General features: G+C 42.4%; 1 protein-coding gene across 2 annotated transcripts in view; it reads left to right on the forward strand.

The window, feature by feature from the left end:
• The first annotated feature begins 372 nt into the window (after positions 1 to 372).
• Positions 373 to 21,365, forward strand: part of agap3 (ArfGAP with GTPase domain, ankyrin repeat and PH domain 3) — an 84,217-nt gene continuing 63,224 nt past the window's right edge. Inside the window, exons 1-6 of one of the 2 annotated variants that reach the window (XM_053612393.1) lie at positions 373 to 1,046; positions 10,236 to 10,294; positions 13,107 to 13,194; positions 17,834 to 17,919; positions 19,241 to 19,382; positions 19,572 to 19,706. In XM_053612393.1, the coding sequence (XP_053468368.1) occupies positions 926 to 1,046; positions 10,236 to 10,294; positions 13,107 to 13,194; positions 17,834 to 17,919; positions 19,241 to 19,382; positions 19,572 to 19,706 (631 nt within the window). In that variant the 5' untranslated portion in view covers positions 373 to 925. Of the gene's footprint in view, positions 1,047 to 2,793; positions 4,844 to 10,235; positions 10,295 to 13,106; positions 13,195 to 17,833; positions 17,920 to 19,240; positions 19,383 to 19,571; positions 19,707 to 21,365 lie in introns of those variants that run through there. The other variant, XM_053612306.1, reaches the window with a different exon arrangement.

A 21,365-nucleotide genomic window follows, 5' to 3' on the forward strand; every position in this document is an offset into this window, starting at 1 on the left:
TTCTCCAGAGGTTAGAGCGTGGCGTCGTTGTTGCGAGTTTGTACGGTGACAGGCCGTGTCCGGTGTTTTAATGAAAAGGCAATGAGGTGGTGGAATGATAATTGTTCTTATTTCCAGCCATTTCAACAAGGCTGTAGTAATTAACTCGGTCGCGTTTGGAAGGTTATGCTAAAAGCGCTTGAATTCGCAGTGCTGGACGTGTTTCTATACACGGAGAATGGAATAATGAACGAATTACGCCAGACGTGTGTCTGATAATTGTTAGAGATCGACCTGGTGGCATCCTGAACTGATTAAGAAATGAAGTATAAATGATTAAATCCTCTATATGTGTGTGTGTGTGTGTGTGTGTGTGTGTATGTGTGTGTGTGTTCCTGCCTTCAAGTAACATTGTTCTGCGTCTCCACAAGAGATCTGTTTTGTAGAACGCCCGTATGCCGATCTGGGCAGTGGCGTTGAAAACGTCTGCGATGCTTTCATGTGTGGTGCGTCAGCAGCATTGCAAGCATTCTTCCACACGTAGAACCAGTTTCTCACTGTTTTCTGCTCGAGTAATCTGCGAATGTATAAAGCGCCTTATTTTCCCTGATGAAAGTGTGAGATGGTGCCTTTTCTTTTTTGGTTCTAATCCGGTAATACGCATGTACGTAGAGAGGACCTAGCGGGAGTAAACCGCTCCTGATTAGAGATTCCAGTACGAAGAAATACCTTCACGGAGGTGGAACATCCGTCATCGTCCCTCCCATTCATACGCTTGTACTGATAGACGTACTCGTCTTCGTCTTGAAGTCACTCGGTCTCTGGGGAAATGGGCCATCTGTGGATTTGCTCAGCTGGATGCTTGGTGTAGATCCGCAAGCTGTTCGGATGCATTTAGTGGGATTGATGGCGTGTTCGCACACACCTGAAGGAGTATAGCGAGGACATGATGCTTTGTTTCTGCGGCCCACGGCAGCCCAAGGACACGCCATACAGCGAGGAACACCGTCTGATTCCCGTCGATGTCGTGGCGAAATTTGCTTCCAATCCTGGATTCGTAGACGCAGGTAATCGTTGTTTAGTGAGCTTGTTATGTGTAACGTCATTCAGCGGGTTCAAAAGGGAACCGATCCTCTTCTCAGTGACACCAGGTAGTGGGATTACAAATAAATGTAGAAGAATAGAGACAAATTGTGCTAAGTGTATGTGAATGAGAGTCCTGGGATGAGAACAGGACAAATCTATCCAGGTGAGAAGCAAAAGGTACTCTCCCATATGTTACAGTATGTGTCATGGATCCTTGTTGGTTCCTAGACTGCAGAGAACACTGGCTCTAGGGGCTTGATCTTGACCATGGCTGTGGTCTAGTGCCGAACGGCTTAAATGTGACTCCTTGTGGGTCTGTTTTTGGCACAAAGCGCTGACACTGGAGGCTCCTTAAAGTGCAAAATAAACATCTCTTCACAGAAAACTTCTACAATTACTAGGTATTGGTGTAACTGTTAAATATCTGAAAAACAACCATCCTTAATACCGATTGTGTGGGCAAGAAGGACAAGATCTAACATAGATGTCTAGACTTTTAACAGCCATGTAATTCTGTCAGCAGTTTCAAACAACCTGGTATGACGAGCATTAAGGTAATGTACTGATAAGAATGACGCAAGATAATGAAGGGAAGATTATGAAGCTAAGGTATGTCTTCGTTCTCCGTGTAGGATGAGTAAAGGTGATGAGGAGCATTTGCTGAAGATTGAGATCTATTCGATGACTAGGGCTGTTTGAAGAGATTTTCTTTGACTTTGTTGGAGATTTGTTCCCAGCTTCCCGGTTTCACGCCTGTCAGATGGTGGACGTTCTGTCATACTGGAGTAAGATGGATTACGCCACAGATTGTGGGGATCTGTGGACCAGTCTCCTCTTCACTTTTCCTCTGCCAGCTTGTGATGACTTCTGGTTGGCACCACAAAGAATTAGTTTTTGAATGTACTGTGTGTTTCAATATCTTTGACTGCTCCATGGCATCGTTTGTGTTGCTTGTTCTTGGCTTTCCATTCGGAACAATTTAAGGTTTGGAAATGGATAGGGACAGTACTCTTGGAAACCACTTGATGGTGCTGTCCTCAACTGCATTGGCGATTAAGTTGATTCTTTCTGGTATGTAGAAAAAAAAGTTACTGTTTTTTTGTTTTTTTTGTCTGATTGGTTGTATTTGAATAACAAGGTGATTGGATGTCACCGATTGCAACATTGGAAATAAGTTTTCAGGTTTTCTGCCATGAGCCCTAAAAATGGGTCATCTGATGTTTAAGGTCCAAAAAAAATGGGAGAACGTAATACAATAATGTAATACAATGTATAATATAGTATATTATACACCGTTATAGTACAGTGTAAGTGTAAAAAGTTTTTGGTTTGTATTCTTGCATTCGGTAGAACATTGTCTTTCCAACACACAAAGTTGTTCTAACTTTCATTCCCATGCTACAGCATGTGAGTCCTTGTCAGTGATCCCTCTCTCCTGATCCCAAAACAAAGTCTCTCATCCAGCCCACCTGGACTGCACAAAGGTGGTCTTGTCATAACAAATCCTTAAAATGACAAATCACCTAAAACTGTCCCAATATTCTTTTCTTCCTAATCCAGACCTGGGAAAAGAAGCCACTGTTTTATATTTCCCAAACCATTTAAGGTGGATGCGGGGGGATGGGGGGGGGGGTTGGAGGTGGAGTTAATCGGGGGTCTTAGAAACACTAAGCACTCTTTCGATGTTAGCTGGGATTTTGTAATTGTTGCTTTAGTGCAAATTGATAGATTTCTGCACTGTTCAGAAAGGTCCAATAAGTCTGGAAATACTCGGGGTGCACAGTAGGAGCCATTTCTTCTTTAAACTTTGCCACGAGGTAATCAAGAAGCTGCTCAGAGTTCAGCCCTCTCTTCATGCCATGAGCTGGAAAATAAAGGAATGTGCCAGGAATCCTCGTATGAGAAGATGCCGGTTTTTTTGCTATTTAATAATACACTTACCACTGCAGTAAGTGCCATGTCGGAGATATTTATACCCCCACCCTCCACATTGGCTTTTACTTCCCCCAGAATCAATAAAATGAAAACAGAAGGAGAGGTTTTGCTCATCTTATTTACAAAAGTAGCTTTTAGTGGGTTGTTGGAGGTGTTTGTGATTTCATGCTGAAGCTTGTCTGAATGCCTTTTTGTCTCCTTTTTTCGCATGTCAGATGTGAGGGATTATGGCTGTGTTTGGAATGTGGCCTAGAGGTGAAAGTCTCTGAGCAGCCACAGCCAGATTTGTGTTGGAGCAAGAGCAGTCTTGCGAGACTGAACTTGTGCTGGTGTGCAGAAATTGCACTGTTCGTCCTGCGCAGAGTTGATTCCATGAGAATTCAGCACTTTCAAGCCGGAAAAGCTGCGTACCCAGTCTTGGCCTTTTTGAATGGGAGGTTTGGAGGCGGAGAGGAGGGTTGGAAAATACGACAGGCCAAGCCCAGAGAGGCAAAGCTAGTAGACGGAAAGGAGAAGCGGAAGAGGGAGGAACACAGACACAGCCCGCGGCGAAGGAGGAGAACAGCCGAGTAGGGACTCGGCAGGTGGTGTCACCTGAGCGGCACAGGTGGGCTGGTAAAAAGTGGGAGGAGGTTGGAAGAGGCAGGAATGAGGACAGACCGGTTTCCTGCACTTCTGCAGGACTGTTCTAAGCTTAGGTTCTCTATATCAGATTTTGATTCGGCCTCAATTAAGAGAACACCATGGATTAAGGACTTTAACACCACTACTGTCGTGGGCTGCATACCTGAAAAGGAATACCATAATGGAGAGACCACAACAGAATGCCCTGTGGTGGTCCTGCGAAGGTCTAACCCTGGGGTAAAACACGTTGGTAGCAGCAGGAAGACGGTGAGCATGTATGGCTCCCTGGATGAGCCCCAAAAACAACGAATTACGACGGTGGGTCATGAGCATAGGTCACAGAGACCTCACAGTGTATGCATGCTGGCTGCCTCTCAGTCGAGCAGTGTGCTTGAAACCAATTCCTCCTCAGCTAAAACGGGTAACTTCAACCGTTTTCAACAGCGTACATGTAGGAGAACAACTGATGGCCTCAAGCAAGACATGCCTCCCTCTTTCCGGCTGCCCCCGTATCCGCAACAGGAGGTCCTACCGCGCCGAACCCTGCAGACAACTGGAAGACCTCGGCCCGTTAGCATGACCGTTCTAGAGCTGAAGGAGGCTAGTAGATCACAAGACGAACTGGCCAACCGCACTTCCAGCGACGCTGCAAGCCTGCCTCGCTCTGGCTTTCGATGGAGGCTCTTTGGCCGACAGGCACAGGATAAGGAGACGGCAGCCATTTCAGTACCTACCAGCAGCAAACCAGATAGGCCAAAGAAGAGGTTTAGCTCTCTGCGAAGGAGCCTAAGCCTCAGGCTCAAGCGGAATTGTAATCAACCAGAGCAAGGTGCTGTACGAGAAAGAACATGGACGACAAGTGTGAGAGAAGATGTGACACGGTCCAGCCAGCCATTCTCTTATCTGACTGGCAGGACGTTGTCTCCTGCTTATGAGCACAGTCAGGACCAGAGAGGAAAGCAGTTAATAGAGTTCCAAACTAGAGGGAAAGTCTCGGTCATCGAGGTCCCCTTAGCCCCACCGAAACTCACCAAGCCCCTCAAACCGACGTCTTCAGAGCCGAATTTTTGGCAGCTCATCACTAGTCGCTTTAAGAGAAAAGGCAACAAATCTGAAGCCTGTGCTGAAAGCAAACTACCTGGCACCGATCCCCCAGCCTGGAATAAAAAGCCAGTTACCATAGAGACATTAAAGGGCATTGATTTCAGCAAAGGTCAAGGTAAGCTGTGTGTGCGTATATGTGAGCGCTCTGAGCCGAGCCATCCAGCCCCCTCGGTTCCCCATCTCGGAAGAGTACAAACCCTCAGAGTATTGAACGAGCCTGAAATATTCAGGGGGAAATTAATAAAGCGATATTGCTTGGCTCGAGGGTTTAGATGTATTATTCACTACTCTAAGTAGATGAGATTTGTTTAAGCGGTTTGCATTACAAGTTTCCTAAACTGAAATTATGCACAAATTTTAATGAGGATTAAAAAAAAAAAATGCATATCTTCATAGCTGATTAAGGAATAGCACATAGTGAATGGATCGACACCAGGATTAGCTGATAAAAGTATGAAAGAATGAATAAGTAATGAGAAACGGGTTGAAGGGGGAAAAAAAGTCTTTAAGTCTTAATCTTCAAACAGTTTCTTCTTTTCTAAGCTTAGTTGACATCCCCAGCTAGAGACAAACAGAGTGAGATCAGTAGTATAACTCTTGATTGGTTTTCAGTACAGAAAAAGCACGCATGTTTAGGAAATGCTATGTTCCCAAAGCCAGGCTGCATTCCAGGCTACATTTGGCGTTTTTGCATCCTTGTGAAAACGGCAACGTTTTAATCCCAGGATCTTGGTTCTCCACATAGAAGGCGTGTGGCGTATTCCAGCCAGCAAGCCGTGAATTGTGTGTATCAACATGAGTCACGTTGCAGTGAATACATTCCGATATAGACACAGTGGCAGATAAAAACACATTCTCAGTCCTAAAAATACACTCCGTCTTTACAGACTCTCCGTCTCACCTGAAAACGGCGTGTTGTATCAATGCAGCTATGCTCAAGACGAGACTCGAGTCTCATTTAACCAGTTGTGTTTCAAACACCTCAGAAATGCTGTTCATCACAAACGATGGTCTTTTTGCAACATTATAAATTCGTACGCATGAATCCCATTCCATCCTAGCACTTAGCACGTACCACTTTTGAGCCAAAGTGCACGCCTTGTGATTTTTATTTTGCCTGCCGTCACTATAGAGACAGTCCTGACCGAGATTTTGCCCTGGCTTGAGAAGGTATCAAGCAGGCAATCATCGCTAAGCTAAGGTGTGTTCGCTTTGAAGGCTGGGCCCCGTGCGCCTGTCCTGACCTGCCTCCTGATTGACGAGGAGCCTGTTAATGGATTTGGAGAAGTCTCTGGTGAAGTGCAGAGGTCTCAAGTTCTCATGTGATGAAAGCCCAGAGTTCTTGAGAGTCTACCAAAGACTGTGAACGTCTTTATAACACAGCGCTGTATATAATCTTCGGCAAATTGCTGTATAAGAGGAATAATTAAAGGAAAATAATCCACTTCAGTTTGGTAACAGTAACTCTGATGGTATGCATGGCTATGTAATAATTTCTTGCAGATTTCAAGCTTCATCATTACTTGCTGTTTTTAAGATAACGGTACAAGTTTGTTTGTTTTTTTGCAGTATTTCATAACTCAGACACTGAACTTTGGACTATCATTGCTTGAAAGTCGTATTTAATAACAAATGTTTGCTTCATGGCCACTAAATCTGTCACTGATGTACTTGAGACCAGAGGTGGGTGGTAATAAAGTACAAAAATTTGTGCTTTGATTGAGACTTTCTACATATCAAAAAAAAAAAAAGTTTCCTACTCACCGAATTTTAAAGCAGACTTGAATACTCCATAATCTACACGTTTATGGAATTCATAAGGCGTTTTTTGTTTCATTAGGCAGTTTCAACTTGTGCTGTTGACAATGTGCCATTTCCAAAAATCTAAGCTCCAGTAGATCAGAGCAGCAGATTATATACCGATTTGTACTTTTTCTACATATGTAAGACGTACAAAAAGCAGAATCTAAGCCAGAAGAGGAGGAAACGGGCTTGAAGAGGTTCCGCGGAAATGCAGCAACGTTGCTGATTCAGCCATTCTCCATCTCCGGGCATTTCTAACGTTGCTGAGATAATCCGTTTCAAAAACATTAGATTCTTGGCAAATCTGGTGCCAAACAATCAGACTCTCCAAAAAAAAAAAAAATCTGTCAATACCTACATCATGTTTTTGCCAAACCAGTAAAAACAATTTGTATTGTGACTGCTAACCATTAACATACATGTTCATTGGTGGTGTTGAAATAGGGGTTTCCAAGGATCATAGATAGCTCTAGTTAACTTAGTCAGCTTGAACACATTTAGTTTTGTTGCGTCAAAGCAGCACTAATTACCTGTTAATTTCATTAGAAAAGGATGCTTTGTGGACTTTAATTTCGTTTTACCTTAATTCTGGGGTACGCGTGTAATAATTAAATTTTTTTTTTTACTTTGCTTCAGACACGTTCAGCTAACAGAAGCTTAAAGCCTCTGACTCACTTGTTTTTCCAAACATTAGCACTTGTGTTCAAAGAATGATTGTCATCTAAAATGTATCATAAGGCTGGGTGAGACTGAAGGTGGCATTCGCATGCGGTTTACCATGCCTTACTTTGGTCATGACTTTTGCCTTACTCTGATCGTTGTGCGTTATTGATATTTCAGCCGACCCCAGAACATTAGGCTATTGTTCCCTGTTCTGAATCGGTGATGTCGAGATATCAAGTGGTAGGCACCACCCAAAAGTAAGAACACTACCATATGTGCTCTGCCTTTCCCTTGACTGATGAGACATGCTTTGTTTGCTATTGCTGGTTACCACGTCAGCACAAGGCAAGCCTCTTGTTATTCAGAGTGGGGAAAAAAAAAGAAGAGAGAACGCCAGTACTATTGCACTGTGCAGCGATTATACGTAGTCACCTTGACCCGTGGTTGATTGCGGCATTGTGAATAATACTAGCTGAGTCATTCCTACAGAGTTGAAAAGAGAAAACATTTGATACAAACCTGAGGCAAGGACAAGCAACAACTTTCTGGACTCATGCTGTATTTTGATCAATTGGACTAGTCAAGTGAGAACTGGAACATAGAATTCAACAGTGTAAATTCCATCCAAACTTGTTCGCTCTCTCATATACCACACTTAGACTTGTCTGTTATTGGAGGTTCAGTTCTTCTCTGCGATTTATTCAAACACCGATATCTTGATAAAAGGTGAACCAGTATATCATTACTTCTGCATGGATCGGGGTGAAGACTGGTGGAGCCTACGTAGTTTACTTCCTGAATGTAATATCAAGTTGGATCGTGTGTATTTGAGTATAAAGTGATTGTGAAATTCTTACATGGCTGTGATTCAGTATTGTTGAACCTGCAGTGATGTAACCGCCGAACAAAAGATAGCAAGGTGGAGCTAAATGCATGGTTACGATAGACGGCAGTGACGTTTCTGTCCACGTTAACGTGCTGTTTGTTTTCCTCATCGAGTTCCCATTAAGCACTTTGCTTCAGCTTGGGATTGAAAATTAACCAGGGGTGCTAGAGGTAGCCTGGAATTCCTTGGTCTCGTACCAAAGCTAAGCTTTTCCCCGCATATTTTTGTCTAGACAAAGCAAGAACATCGGGAGATGAAGAACTCTGTAGCTCGTAAAAGAAAATGAAAGGATGCTAACTTGTTTTGAGAGAAGACTGGTTAACGTCAACCTTATGAAGTTCTGGTTTATTATGTAGTTATTTATCTTAATGCGCATTATTCAGTAACCTCTATGAATCATCAGGTCCCACTCCTGTCAGCTAAGAACAGGAATCTGAATGGTTGAAGAATGGAGAAATGTCCCACTGTCGTCTCAGATTCCTGTTCTTGGCTGACAGGAGTGGAACCTGATGTGATCTTCTGCTGTTGTAGCCCGTGTGCCTCAAATGCCAATGTGCTGATGCTCCTCACCACAGTTGTAAAGAGTAGTTATTTAAGTTCGATGGTCGTCCAGTCAGCTCAAACCAGTCTGGTCATTCTCCTCTGACCCTTCTCAACAAGGTTTTTCTGCCGTTTTTGTTCCTGCACCGTTCTTCGTAAATTCTAGCGATTAGTTGCACACAAAAATCCCAGAAGATCAGCAGTTTCTTCAAATCTCAACCTTGCACCAACATCCATGCCATAGTCAAAGACGTTAAGATCATAGAGACCCCCCACCCCCAAATTGTGATGTTCTACGTGAACATTAACTGATGCTCTTGGCCTATATCTGCATGGGTTTATATATGGCTCTCCTGCCACATGATTGGCTGATTGAATAAGTGAATGAATGCGCAGTGGTACAGGTGTTCCTGCTAAATATTTTGAAAATAAGGCAACTAAGAGTGCTCCTTTGGGGATTGTTTTGCTGTGTGATGTGTGTTGAGTCATCTTCGCTTGGTGTTTTCCCCTCGCATGTTTGGAATGTGCTAATCATGTAGCAAATAGCTCATAATATGACTGCTCATGATAGGATAATTTAATAATATTGTACTTTTAAAAAAAAAAAAACAACACTTTTTTTTAAATCACAGAGGGTGTACCTTTTTGGCGCATTGTGGTGTAAATAAAGAGATTATTTTTTGGACTCTGATATAAACTCTGTGGGCTGAAATGATATTAAGTAGAAAGTCTTTTGTGGATTGTTAGCAATTTCTTGACAGATGCTAGTCTGGGATGAGCAGAGCTAACACGATAACAAAACAATGTCTTGGTTATTTGATGTACACTAATCATGGCTAAAATATTTTCGAATTTTGTGACACTAAATTTCCATACACACCCACGTCTACTTGTTTTTCCCCCCATTTTTTTTTTAAGAGTGTATTTAGCCATTTAGCATGAAGCACCTCTCCTCAATAGCACTGGTAGGCTGTAATCAGAGCGACAGTCATAGCTGATTCAGCCTCTTGTCACATCGCTAGAGGAGCCATAATGGAAATAACATTACAGGAAAGATTAGGAAAAACAAACCGGTGGCAATTACCACAAGTGCTATGAAGCGTTGTGTGTAGGCTGCTGTCGTAGAAAAGCTCCTGTGTGTGTGTGGGCCGTGTGGCTTTCTCACCTGCTCTGTGGAGACACACTGTCTGAACCCTCTACCGGAACCGTGATATTTTCTCTAAACATTTTATCTCTTTTTGAGGGATCAGTTTACACAGGCATTTGCGTTTAGTTTAGAGTATCTGCGATGCTGCGTAGAGAGCGTGAGGGTGAGGGCTCAACGTGTTTGGACTCATCACCCCACAGCTTCTCGTTTTTTTAATTTTTATTTTGGACATTGTATTACGCCTGTATCCTATTGCAAATGCTGCTTTATCTCGGACGAGCAGAGATGTGTGAGGAATTTATACGTAAACGTGACTAAAATGCTGGTGGATCGTGGGCGGTTTCCGTCACCTACTTTGAAATAAACTTTTGATTTATAGCTGTCATACATTTATTATTATTTTTTTTAAATGACCATGATTTTATGTTGCAAATTAACTCTTGATTTTCCCCCCCTTCGCTTCTACAGATTCCTTTGTCAACAGTCAGGAGTGGACATTGAGTAGATCAGTACCAGAGCTCAAAGTGGTAAGTTTATGCACAGGCATAAGTTTTAAATGTGTTTAGATCATAAAGCTGAATGCTTTAATCAAATGAAAAGGAAATTCTGATCAACGAGACACACATCTGGTTGCTTTTGTATAAAATTGATTTCACTAAACAAATGTGAAGAAATGAACGTTAAGTCGAGCTCTGGAGAATGGTTTCTTTTCTCTGAAGGCGTGATTAGGCGATTCTCTGTAGGATGAGCGAAAGGAGTTGTAGATGAAATTACACGGCTTTGACTCTGTCGATCGTAGCGCGCGGCTGGTGCTGAGGCACTGCAGGGCAGATGTGCCGCTGACGCTGAGTGGCACTTTCAGGTTATACGCCTGACAGTTTCTGAAAGCCATTCATCTGCATCAGTCATTAGAGAGCTTCAAGCGTTTCTCCTCACACACAAAACCGTCAGGGTATGAATTTTGCAGTTTTGTTTGGTCTTTAAATTTTTTTTTAATCAGAACGATGTAGAGTATTAATGTTTCCTTTAAGCGGAGGTGCCAATATTTATGGTTTAGACGTAAAAATGTAATAATTTTGGATTCTTGAGAAATGCATGCGATACATGAGACCTGAAAATGACTTGGAATGGTTTTCTGCTTTTTTAAAGCTAAAACGGCTGAAACGTGAATAAAGGAAAGCTATTTCACTGAAGGGGAAAGGACGTGCTGTGGTTTTGTGAGCCAATAGAAAACAGGAAGGCGGGACTGTGGGCTCTTTGGTTGGTTTAAAAAATTAAGGTTGTGCTGACACTTGACTTGTGCCTCATTGTTTTCTTGTCCGGACTTAAAAAAACAAAACAAATGGCAGACACGTGTTTGGAAATTGTGGTAAAACAGTTCGCTAGGATTTCCTTTTCCATGAGGCTGGCGGGGGGGCGAGGAAGGGGAAGAAGCCATGCTGAGAAAACATTTAAAATCAATCACGCTCTGAGGCAACCTTCTTTTCCAATCGAAGCCTCGAGGCTCCGCTCACACAATCAGGAGTGCGTTTGTGCCTGGATCGCTATGAAGGATCGCAGCTCCTTAAGCCTTGTTAAGACCTGAGCGGCATTCTCATCCTTGTAATTAAGCTCGAACTCGGATTAATCACCCACTTGCGGCCTGGAGAGAAGGGAGGGGAAGAGGGGATGTTTGCAGTGCCACAGTCTTTTGTTCTTTCAAGACGTCTCCCACTTTATTCCTAAAAAGGACGCGACGGATCCCCAGGGGGATCGTGTCAGCTTTTGAGAAGCCCCCGTTAGAGATGTTGGCGCAACAAACCCACATTCCTAGCATGGAGCTTCCACTCTGAGTGCATGAGAATTGCAGGGGAAAAAAAGCATTCAGCCTTAACATCAAAGAACATATCTGGTAAAAATAAATAATGAATAAAAGGAAGACGCTGGCAGCATACCAGTAAACGTAGAACGGATTTTTAGTACGTTACCGAAGCCTGTCTGTCCATGCTTGTGTGTGTGTGTCTACGTGTGCAGACGTATGGCTCCATACAAGGTAAAGGATTCTCTTTGTCTCTTCATTTTGGAAACCTTCACTAGCAAACAGTCTAACAGTTGGGAAAGATCTAGATCTTTAAAAGTTACAGAAGTCCCCGGAGACAAGCATCTGCCATCCCGAATGACGTAACGTGCCAATTCAACTCAAAGTCCCCGATTCGTTCCACATTTTCCACACGCAGTTTCGACCTCCTAAATAAACAGTCAGAAAGTCTTTCACTGACGCATACTGAACTTTCACCATACATTGCACATATATCAAATTCATGTTAAACATGTAGCTGTTCGTAGGACGTAGGGTTGTTGTGTTGTCATGGTTTCACAGTCAGTCATGGTGTACGAGTGGACTGTTATCTCTCTGCTCCGTCTTTCTATCTTTTACCAAGTCCTGTTCCTTACTCCAGTGGTTCTCGTGCCATTTCTAAACTTTCCCAACGACCTCGCTAACTCCGCTACTGCTGTAAACGCGTTACGCTGCTACCCCTGCTGCGACGCCTCCCCGAGGGCTATCAAACACGACCACTGCTCATCGTAACTAAACCAACCAAACAATAAATTAAACACATTTAACGTTAGGTTACGTATCTAACCACGGTTCTATAACTGAATGAACCTCCACTAGTTCTGCTGTGAAATCAGTTTTGTTGTCGTTGCATTTGTTGGTTTGTTTGTCAAAAGTCAAAGCTCGAATCTATCCGTATGGAGTTTAAATCGTTTTTAAAACCTTATTTCCTGAAACGTAATGCCATTTCCTTCACGTCGAGTCATTTCCCTAGATGAGTAATGATTCGTGGTGAAAAGATTCAGCGCTCGTGTGTGTTTTACGGACATTACGGGAATTGGCAATTTTCTTAAAATGCCTCGGTTGTGCATTTTTACTAGGTTTGTGAAAGAAAATAGAAGCAAATGAATTATTTTCAGGTTATATTCATATAGGAGAACATCTCCTACTAAGGTGTGGTACTTGTACTTAAAGGAGCGTTAGGCCAAAAAAAAGGGTATGTTTTAAAATTTTAAGTCTCTGACAGTTAAGTAGGCGGGTTCGACTGCTCGGGCCCGCCCCAATTTCCGCCTGTGTTCCCAAAGCTCCGCCCCTAGCCCCTACAGTGGCCAGTAAAGTTCAGCTAGAGTTACCAAGTACAACCACCAGGCCCAAAAATAAATAAAAACACCAGATCATGTGGCAAAAAAATGCAGCTTTAAATTTGAGTGTCTCCTAATTGTTCTTATTTCTAATGTTGGTGTTATTGTTCCATTTGAATACACTGCTTTTTTTTTCCATGACATTGCTGTATTGTGTTGCAGGGCATTGTGGGTAACCTCTCCAGCGGGAAGTCGGCCCTCGTGCACCGGTACCTGACAGGAACATATGTCCAGGAGGAGTCTCCGGAGGGTGAGTGGACATGACTGGAGCAATGAACTGCTGTATGTGATTTGTTTTTGGGGTCAGTGCAACCCGCTGTGCGACACTGCTGCTCATATCACAACACTGTGTGTGTGTGAGATTATTATGGGCTGGGTTTCCCCCCCCGAGAGAACGCTGGCTGGAGAAAGTTTATTGATCTGTATGAAGGAAGTGTAGTTAAAGCTCACCTGGGGTTTGACACGGTGTCCACACACTGGAGTGTTTATAAAAAAAAAAATAAAATAAAAAAAAAGGTGATTCATTTCAGACTTGTTCTTGCTTCGACCTGAATCGTCTTGATGTTCATCAGAAACGACGTCATGGCAGAATTATTCAGTCCCGTTTCGTTTTGTCATTGTTTCTTCACCTCTTGGATTTGTTGGGCTTCGTTGTTTCAGCGCCATCCTGTCGAGGGAGTGTTTTTATTAAAAGTCTGCACTTCTACGTTCTCATTTTTCGGCAGTTTTGTAGGATTTCTGCCGCTGGTAATCATACCCAACTCCATTTGCTAACCTTTTCAATGAATTTCATTATAACACCTCGCACCAAGGACGCCACCAAGGTGGACCTGGTCTCCATAAGGAATAAACCACCCCGTGTCGTGTTATTACAGGAAAATAATCAGCAGATGAGCGCGGAGTTACTGTGAACACCCCGAGGTTAGCGAGTTTCTTTACGACTTGCGAACGATTCCTGTTACGAAGCGCCGACGCTGGAGACACTTTCCGTAAACCGCATATAACACATAAAATATAAAAACATCTCCTTACAGTAAACATCGACTACTATTTTTCTTTGTTAAATAACAGCAACGTTTTGTTTTTATTTGTTTAGTATAGAGTGCTGCAGGAACGAGTCCTAAAACCCGGAAATGAGTTAGCATATTAGCACTTCCTGTTTTAGCATATTAGCACTTCCGGTTTTTAGCAGTTTAGCACTTCCGGTTCAGTCGTCCCGAAGACAGATGGGTTTTTTGGTTAAATGCCTTTTGGTACAAGCTCAAGATATTTTCACGTTTTACTGTACGACATAAAATACATCAGTAATACCTCACTTGTGATTTTTTAATTTTTTATTTAAATTTTATTTTGTTTAAGCTTTTACACATCTTGAAAAAGGCGGTTACTCACGCTCTTGCAAACTATTCCAGATAAAACTTTCACACTTGTAGATTTAGCGATTTATAGTATTTTCCAACTGTACTGTGTTTATAAAAAAAAAATAAATAAATAATAATAAAAAAAAATTATATTGAGTTTTTCAAACTTTTTGGTGGTGTCGTTTATAGTTTTTAAAAAAAATTTTATTTATTTTTTTTTTTTTTACTTCTGACGATTGTATTTAGGCTTCAAAATTCATAACCATTGTGTTCGTTTGTGAAGATTATCTTCATGAATAAACCGTGTAAGAAATCCTAAACTTTTAAGCTAATTTTCTGCAGTAATCCAAAATCCAGTGGAACAATCCAGTGGCTTTTTTGTCGAGGGAACCGCGGTGATGCTACGCTCTACCGTATTTAGATGATCTAGATGACGTTGGCCGTACAAATACCTTTCTTGTAATTCGTTACTATAGAAACGATAACGCCTTAACGGGAGTTTTCTCAGCCGAACGACTGTCTGAGGTGGTGCTATTTAGTTAGGTGCTGGAAACAACTTCATCGACACCTTCTGACCAATCAGAATTGAGAGAAAGTAAGGGAGAGAATGTTTACAATGTTTAAAAGTACGTGTGCGTTTTCTTTTTACCAAATCAACTTTAAACGTTCGTATATTGCATCGGCGCGAGAGGAATAAAACACTTTATACGTGATGTTAACAGTAATGCCGCTTCATTACCCCACCCCATCCCGTTTTCTATATATTTTCTATAAAAAACCATGTTCGGCTTGTTTCAGCCAGCGTCTGCGCCCAGATGATTTTATCATTTATGACTGGCGAGAATGTTCAGCAGTGCTTCATGCAGTTTTCTGTTTTCTCACAGATTTAACAGCTTATAATATTATTAATAGTAACAGCGGGGATGTATTTTATAAGCTGTGGACTCGGAACCTTCGAGCTGCCCGATTAACTCTATTGTAAACCGTCACAGAAACGGCTTGATTAACGAATATTGCTGTTACTCTGATCTGATCTTCCCGTGGATTTGCTGCTGCGGTGACGGGCGTTCCGATTCGCCGGCTGCGGTGTTGCTATAGCAACTGAGGGTCAGGCAGAGATTGTGGGCTGTTTTTGCTGTGTCAAGGTCTAAACTGTGTTTTCAATCCACGGGCTTCGTGAGTGAAAGGTGGATTGGGGGGAACAAAACAGTCTAGCTCTTGAGCGCTGATCCATTAATTTATTATTATTATTATTGCTTGCACCAATTTTGTGGAACGTGTTAATTTTTTTTTTTTCTTTTTAAGGCAGGGCTGAGCGAATGAGATCGGGCTTGCCTTTAGCCGACATGTTAGGATTTGCCCTCTCAGCCAGATGATAATTATCTGCTGGTGTTATTAAGACGTTCCTTGCGACCGCAATTACACGAAACAGATATCGACTACAGAAATCAGATTCCTTCTGCCTCACTAGGAAATCGTGTGTGTGTGTGTGTGTGTGTGTGTGTATACACACTATATGCGAAGCTGCATGGGAGAATTTCAGGGCTGGCATCAATGCGTTTGAACCGCTCTTTACAACCGTGTTGAACAGAAAAGCATCGTAATACGCTGAGCTTTAATGTGGAGCGGCTGCGACAGCACGGACCATGCCGTCTCTAGAAACAAGAATAAGAGGCATGCAAAATTTCAATTGACCCTCGTATCTTGCTGGAACATCTGGAAATTCCGCATTTACGTGCTGGAAACGCGATCGGATCGTATTCGTTATACTCTGATCTGTTGCTGGCCCTGAGCTCTAAGTGCGGGAGAACACGATTATGGCAACAGGAATGTAATTCCAAACCTTGCAGTGCTCTCTGCAGTGGTTCCTGATTGAGGTTCTGACCCCAATTTTCATGTCCATGTAGAATAGCAATAGTCTGCTTATTTAGCTTTCTACAAAGGGTGAGGGAAAAAAGACTTGCCTCCTGGCATGATGGAAAAGTAGCAAATAAAGGGATGAAAAAGGCTCCTGAATAAATGATAGCGTTGAGTGTGTGCGCCATCTGGTTGGTTTTTTTGTGTGTGTGTGGGGGGGGGGGCTGGATTTGTATCGCAGCAGATGAGGAAACTATTTCATACTGTATAATAAGCATGTTTTCCAAGGCTCTAGACTTCATTACACCATGTGTCTTAATAAGAATTACAAACAAGCGAGTAACCCCGCCCATCGTATATCAGAATTAGAGATGCACCCATGTGCAGTTTTTCACCCTATGGGCCGATAATTTAAAGACATCCGATGTTCAGGGCCGATTATATCCTTATATATTATATTCTGTCAATCAAAAGAGGGCGGGAAAACACCTCGATTTCGTGCTGTGTGTAAAGATGTCTCTTGTGTGGAATGACAAAACTGCAGTGTGTAATTTCTGTAATCTCTGCACGGATAACATGTTACACTGGAAGTGAGCAGCAGTGAAGCGCGAGTTTCGGCGTCGAGCCTAATGAATTTTTTTGCCTTTAATTAAAGGGCCAGTACACCGTTGAAAGATTTAAATGACAAGTGTATATACTGCACAGAAACAAATATATTTGTAGATTTATTATATATCAAAATGTGTTTGTATTTCATATCCAGTTAATGTTAATATATAAAAAAAGTGTATATTATATATGACCAGTTTGATGTCAGTGATGAAGTAGAAATGCTTGTGTCTGTGGAGCGTGAATGTGAGACTAACAGGTTTTTTTTAGAATTCAGTCAATGTTAATAGGAATTAATAACATTCAATAAGTTAAAATAAAATTTTACTTTAATCTTCAGAGTTGAGTTCATGTGTTGATGTTAATTAGAGTAATGTGTTTTCTGTTTATGAGACCAGTTACTGTGAAACAACTTGCTGAAATGGAGAGAATAAAGTTTTTATTTGGGTTTTCTTCACAATTGTGGAATTAATTATTATTCATTTAAAAGAGGGTATAAAAGGCAGAACTATCGGTATCGGCCGATATCACTCTGAATAATCGCTTATCGTATCGGCTGAGAGATTTAGTATCGGTGCGTCTCTAATCAGAATGTAATGTGTCCTTGAGCTGTGGAAAGGTGCTCTATAAATAAAATGTATTATTATTATTATTATTATTATTATCATCAAGGTGGAGAAATCGGTCCACATTTGTCATTCGAAATCCCACCACATGCTATAATACACACGCCCACGGAGAACGTTTTATTTATTTTACTAGTCAAGTTAATTCTCGTACACGGATGAATCACGCGGTTATGCGTGAACACCAAATGTTTCTTGCTAGTTCGCTACGTCACCTATCGCGAGAAACTAAAGACGCGAGCTGGATTTGACGCCTGAAGTGAGGATGGGGCGCAACAGCTGGCACAATATTTACAATGCTTGTTTGTTTGGTTCAGTCTGTACTAAAGCTAACTAGCTCGCGATATGTTACGTTATGCTAGCTATCACTTTTTAGCCGTGTCGGTCAGGTACTCGAATGTAATACTGCCTCTGCCTGCTGTACTCTCTGTCACAGGAGGAAGGTTTAAAAAGGAGATTGTGGTGGATGGACAGAGCTACCTGCTGCTAATCCGAGACGAAGGAGGACCTCCTGAGCTTCAGGTACGACTATGATAGAACGACGTAATCATTTTTTAAATATTTACATGTGATCTTGAATGAAATGAAATGATGAAAGTCTTGGCGTTTTGCTTTAAATGTCTCTTGGTGAACAGTTTCCCTACGTTACCCACGATGCCGTTGGACTACCTGCTGACGGTGGTGCAGCGGGTCTTAGCCCTCGCTTTTTCTGTACCTAAAGAGAGTGATGCTCTCTCACCGCCATAGTCTGCTAAAACATTTCAGCTTCCAGCGCCATCAGACTCGTCGTCTCGTAGAACCGCGAACGACCTGACAAATATTTCATACGGCAGATATATTCTGCGTGTTCTCCTTTTAAGCATGAAGGTTCCTCTCGGTGAAATGCGTCAGCAGCTGGTCAAATTTGTAAAAAGGGAGCCGTTTACAAGCCCCTCGGCAGCGCGTTCGTTATAAAGGAACGCCATTACCAGGCTTCGATCGCAGTCCGTCGCTAATTGCTTTCGGCACTAAATGCACGTGAACGGTTGAAAGATGTGCGGCGAATTAAAATGACCTCTGGGAGATTTCGGGAAACCGCACTTGCCCGGTCCTCGTTTGGATTTGGCTCACGGCGACGTCGGGAACGAGGCGAGCGGCCCCACAAAAGGAATGATGGATTTTTTGGGCGCTCGTTCCATGCCGTCTTCCGGGGCACATTTCGTTCTGGTCCCTGTTTTCCTGGTTCAAAAATGATACACAGCCTGCGACGGCTCGTCTTAATTACACGCGCCGGAGGCTCGCGGCGGAACAGCGGGGGTGGAGACGCTGATGGAAACTGTTCTGCGAGCGAGCCTCCTGGTGGAATAGGGCGAGTGATTTCAGCTTCTGTTACCTCCATTAGCTGTTCTTCAATTAAGCTAGCGTTATGGTAATGAATACCGTAGTACCTGTCCTTTCTTCATGGTAATAAACGATTAGCTGCTCTTGCAGTGTAGGAATGTTTTCCACTGCGGTAATGAACTACAAGCTGTTGAATGAATGATTACCTGTTGAATGATTACCTGTTCTTACATTATGGTAATGGGTAAATAGCTGTTCTTTTATCATGCTAATGAATGATTAGCGCTTCTTCGTAGGTGTACTTCTATTATGGGCTTTGCATTATGGTAATAAATGATTAGCTGTATTTCCAGTATGCTAACATTGTGGTCATGGCCTCTGGAAATGCTCCTTCACATGCTAACCAGGGTTTCATCAATATGTATCTTCTGCTGCAGTGAAGGAGACACGATTGATTAAATGTGTACACGATCTTGACTAGGTTTCCAGATAAAATCTTGTGTTTGCTCACCCGTGTGCTCAGTTTGCCGCCTGGGTGGACGCCGTGGTGTTCGTCTTCAGCCTGGAGGACGAGATCAGTTTCCAGACTGTCTATAACTACTTTCTGCGCCTGTCCAGCTACAGGAACACGGCTGAGGTGCCCATGGTGCTGGTGGGCACGCAGGGTGAGTCACGACCCACCTGTTCTCTGTTTTTCCATTATTAAACACCACCCTCATACAAATTTAAACCAACCTCCAGCGCCCCGTTGTTCTCGGTACACAAGAAAAACCCCGGTGTCGACGAGCTCGCGGTTTCCCAAAAACATGCTGAACGTGCCCTTATGTGTTCTTCTTTCTCTCGCCTCTGTCAAGATGCCATCAGTGCCACCAACCCGCGAGTAATCGATGACGCTCGTGCCCGCAAGCTCTCCAACGACTTGAAGCGCTCCACCTACTACGAGACCTGCTCCACGTATGGCCTCAATGTGGAGAGAGTCTTCCAGGATGGTGAGACACCCAAATGTAACCGCGATGAGACCAGTGAAGCTCAGATCCTTCAAAAAACATGCTCACAGCAGAAATCCTTTTTATCGAACCTTGTTTTATCTGTAAATAACGCTGACTTGCATATTGCATATTCATACCGCTCAACCATCCTGGGACTTAACTGGGATTATATGTTGTGAACCTACACAAAAATTAGCCCATATTATTGTAGCGCTGTGGAAAAATCAACAGATTGCAAAATAATGTGAAGCACGGTGGTGAACGGTTCTAGTGAGCTAAAGCATTTGCGTAGCACTTTAAAAAAATAAATAAATAAAGATGAGGATTTGATTGGCTCTGAGCAGGCATCTTTGGATTTCTTTTACTGGCGTCGTCTCTACGGTCTCCACCGTCTCTAGCTTCCTCTTTGTAACTCCAAAATAACACTTAGGAGTTTTGACACACACACAGCTATAAATCATAAATAATAATAGTCTTCACGTAGGAATTATAGCCTAGTCTTTCCACCTGTTTTCGGAGTAAGACCACTAATCCTGGTTCCTTTTTACTTTTTTTTTTTTTATGTCCTTGCTAATATGATTTAATGGCCAGGAACTTGCTGATCCCAGATAAGCACCGTCATTCTAGAGATAATAATACCTTCGTGCCCAGGTTTTTTATATTATATATATATATATATATATAAATAAATGACGCTTTGTTTTAACTGCTGAAGTTTACCGGCGTGCTCTCCGATCTCATCGTGCCTGCTTCCTCTCTGTATTTCTTTATGGCTAAGCTGGACGGTGATGGCTAGCGTTTCTTCGCCACGCTTAATCGAGTCCTTAGGCTGCGCTTGAAATAATTAAAAGAAGGTATTTGATGTACACTCCAGAGCATTCAGACTGACGGCAGGCTCTAATCGCTTACTTATTTCTCTATTTTCCCCGCTCTCCGTATGCGCTCGTCGGCAGTAATTATCCGTCTGCAATCTTCTGGTGTCTCATAACAGTAGAGCGCTTATGCTGCAACTAATTCCCTCGTTCTCGGTGCCTCGACTGCATTTTTACCCCAATCTCCTGTACCGTTCCTAAGTTTAAAATGGATACCGGTTGAGGTACATGATAAATGAGCTTCTAGGGAAGAACATGTTTAATAAAAATTGTAAAAAATAAAAAAATAAATAATAAATAGTAATAAATGCACCATGGGGTTTAAAGGCATTACGTAGCTGCAGAGAAAGACGAGATATTTCTCCATGTCTGTGCACAGAGCAGTTCAAATCGATGCCGGATTTAACTGTTGGAATAATTAACTAATTAATTAATTATAGGGAATAATGCGTGTTATGATGGACGACCGGCGTCTCCTGAAGTTTAATGGGGCTTTGTGTTGATATGCCGCAGTGTATGGGTGGGATATGATGATATGTGGGGTTAGTACACCCTCTAGTGGTTGGATGTCTCATTGGCGTGTGCCTCCCATGGGCTTTAGTAAAGAAATGATATAAAATCATTTTTTAAATTTAAAATGAATGTTCCCAGTGTTCCTGACTCAAGGTTCATGACCCTGACCAAGATAAAGTGCTTAATGACGATGAACATAAACAAACAACAACAAAAAAAAGTGACATAAAGGAAATATGCAATTATAGCTATTAATAAACTACTGATAAACATT

The sequence above is a fragment of the Ictalurus furcatus genome, chromosome 1 (assembly GCF_023375685.1).
Source record: "Ictalurus furcatus strain D&B chromosome 1, Billie_1.0, whole genome shotgun sequence".
NCBI classification, from domain to species: Eukaryota; Metazoa; Chordata; class Actinopteri; order Siluriformes; family Ictaluridae; genus Ictalurus; species Ictalurus furcatus.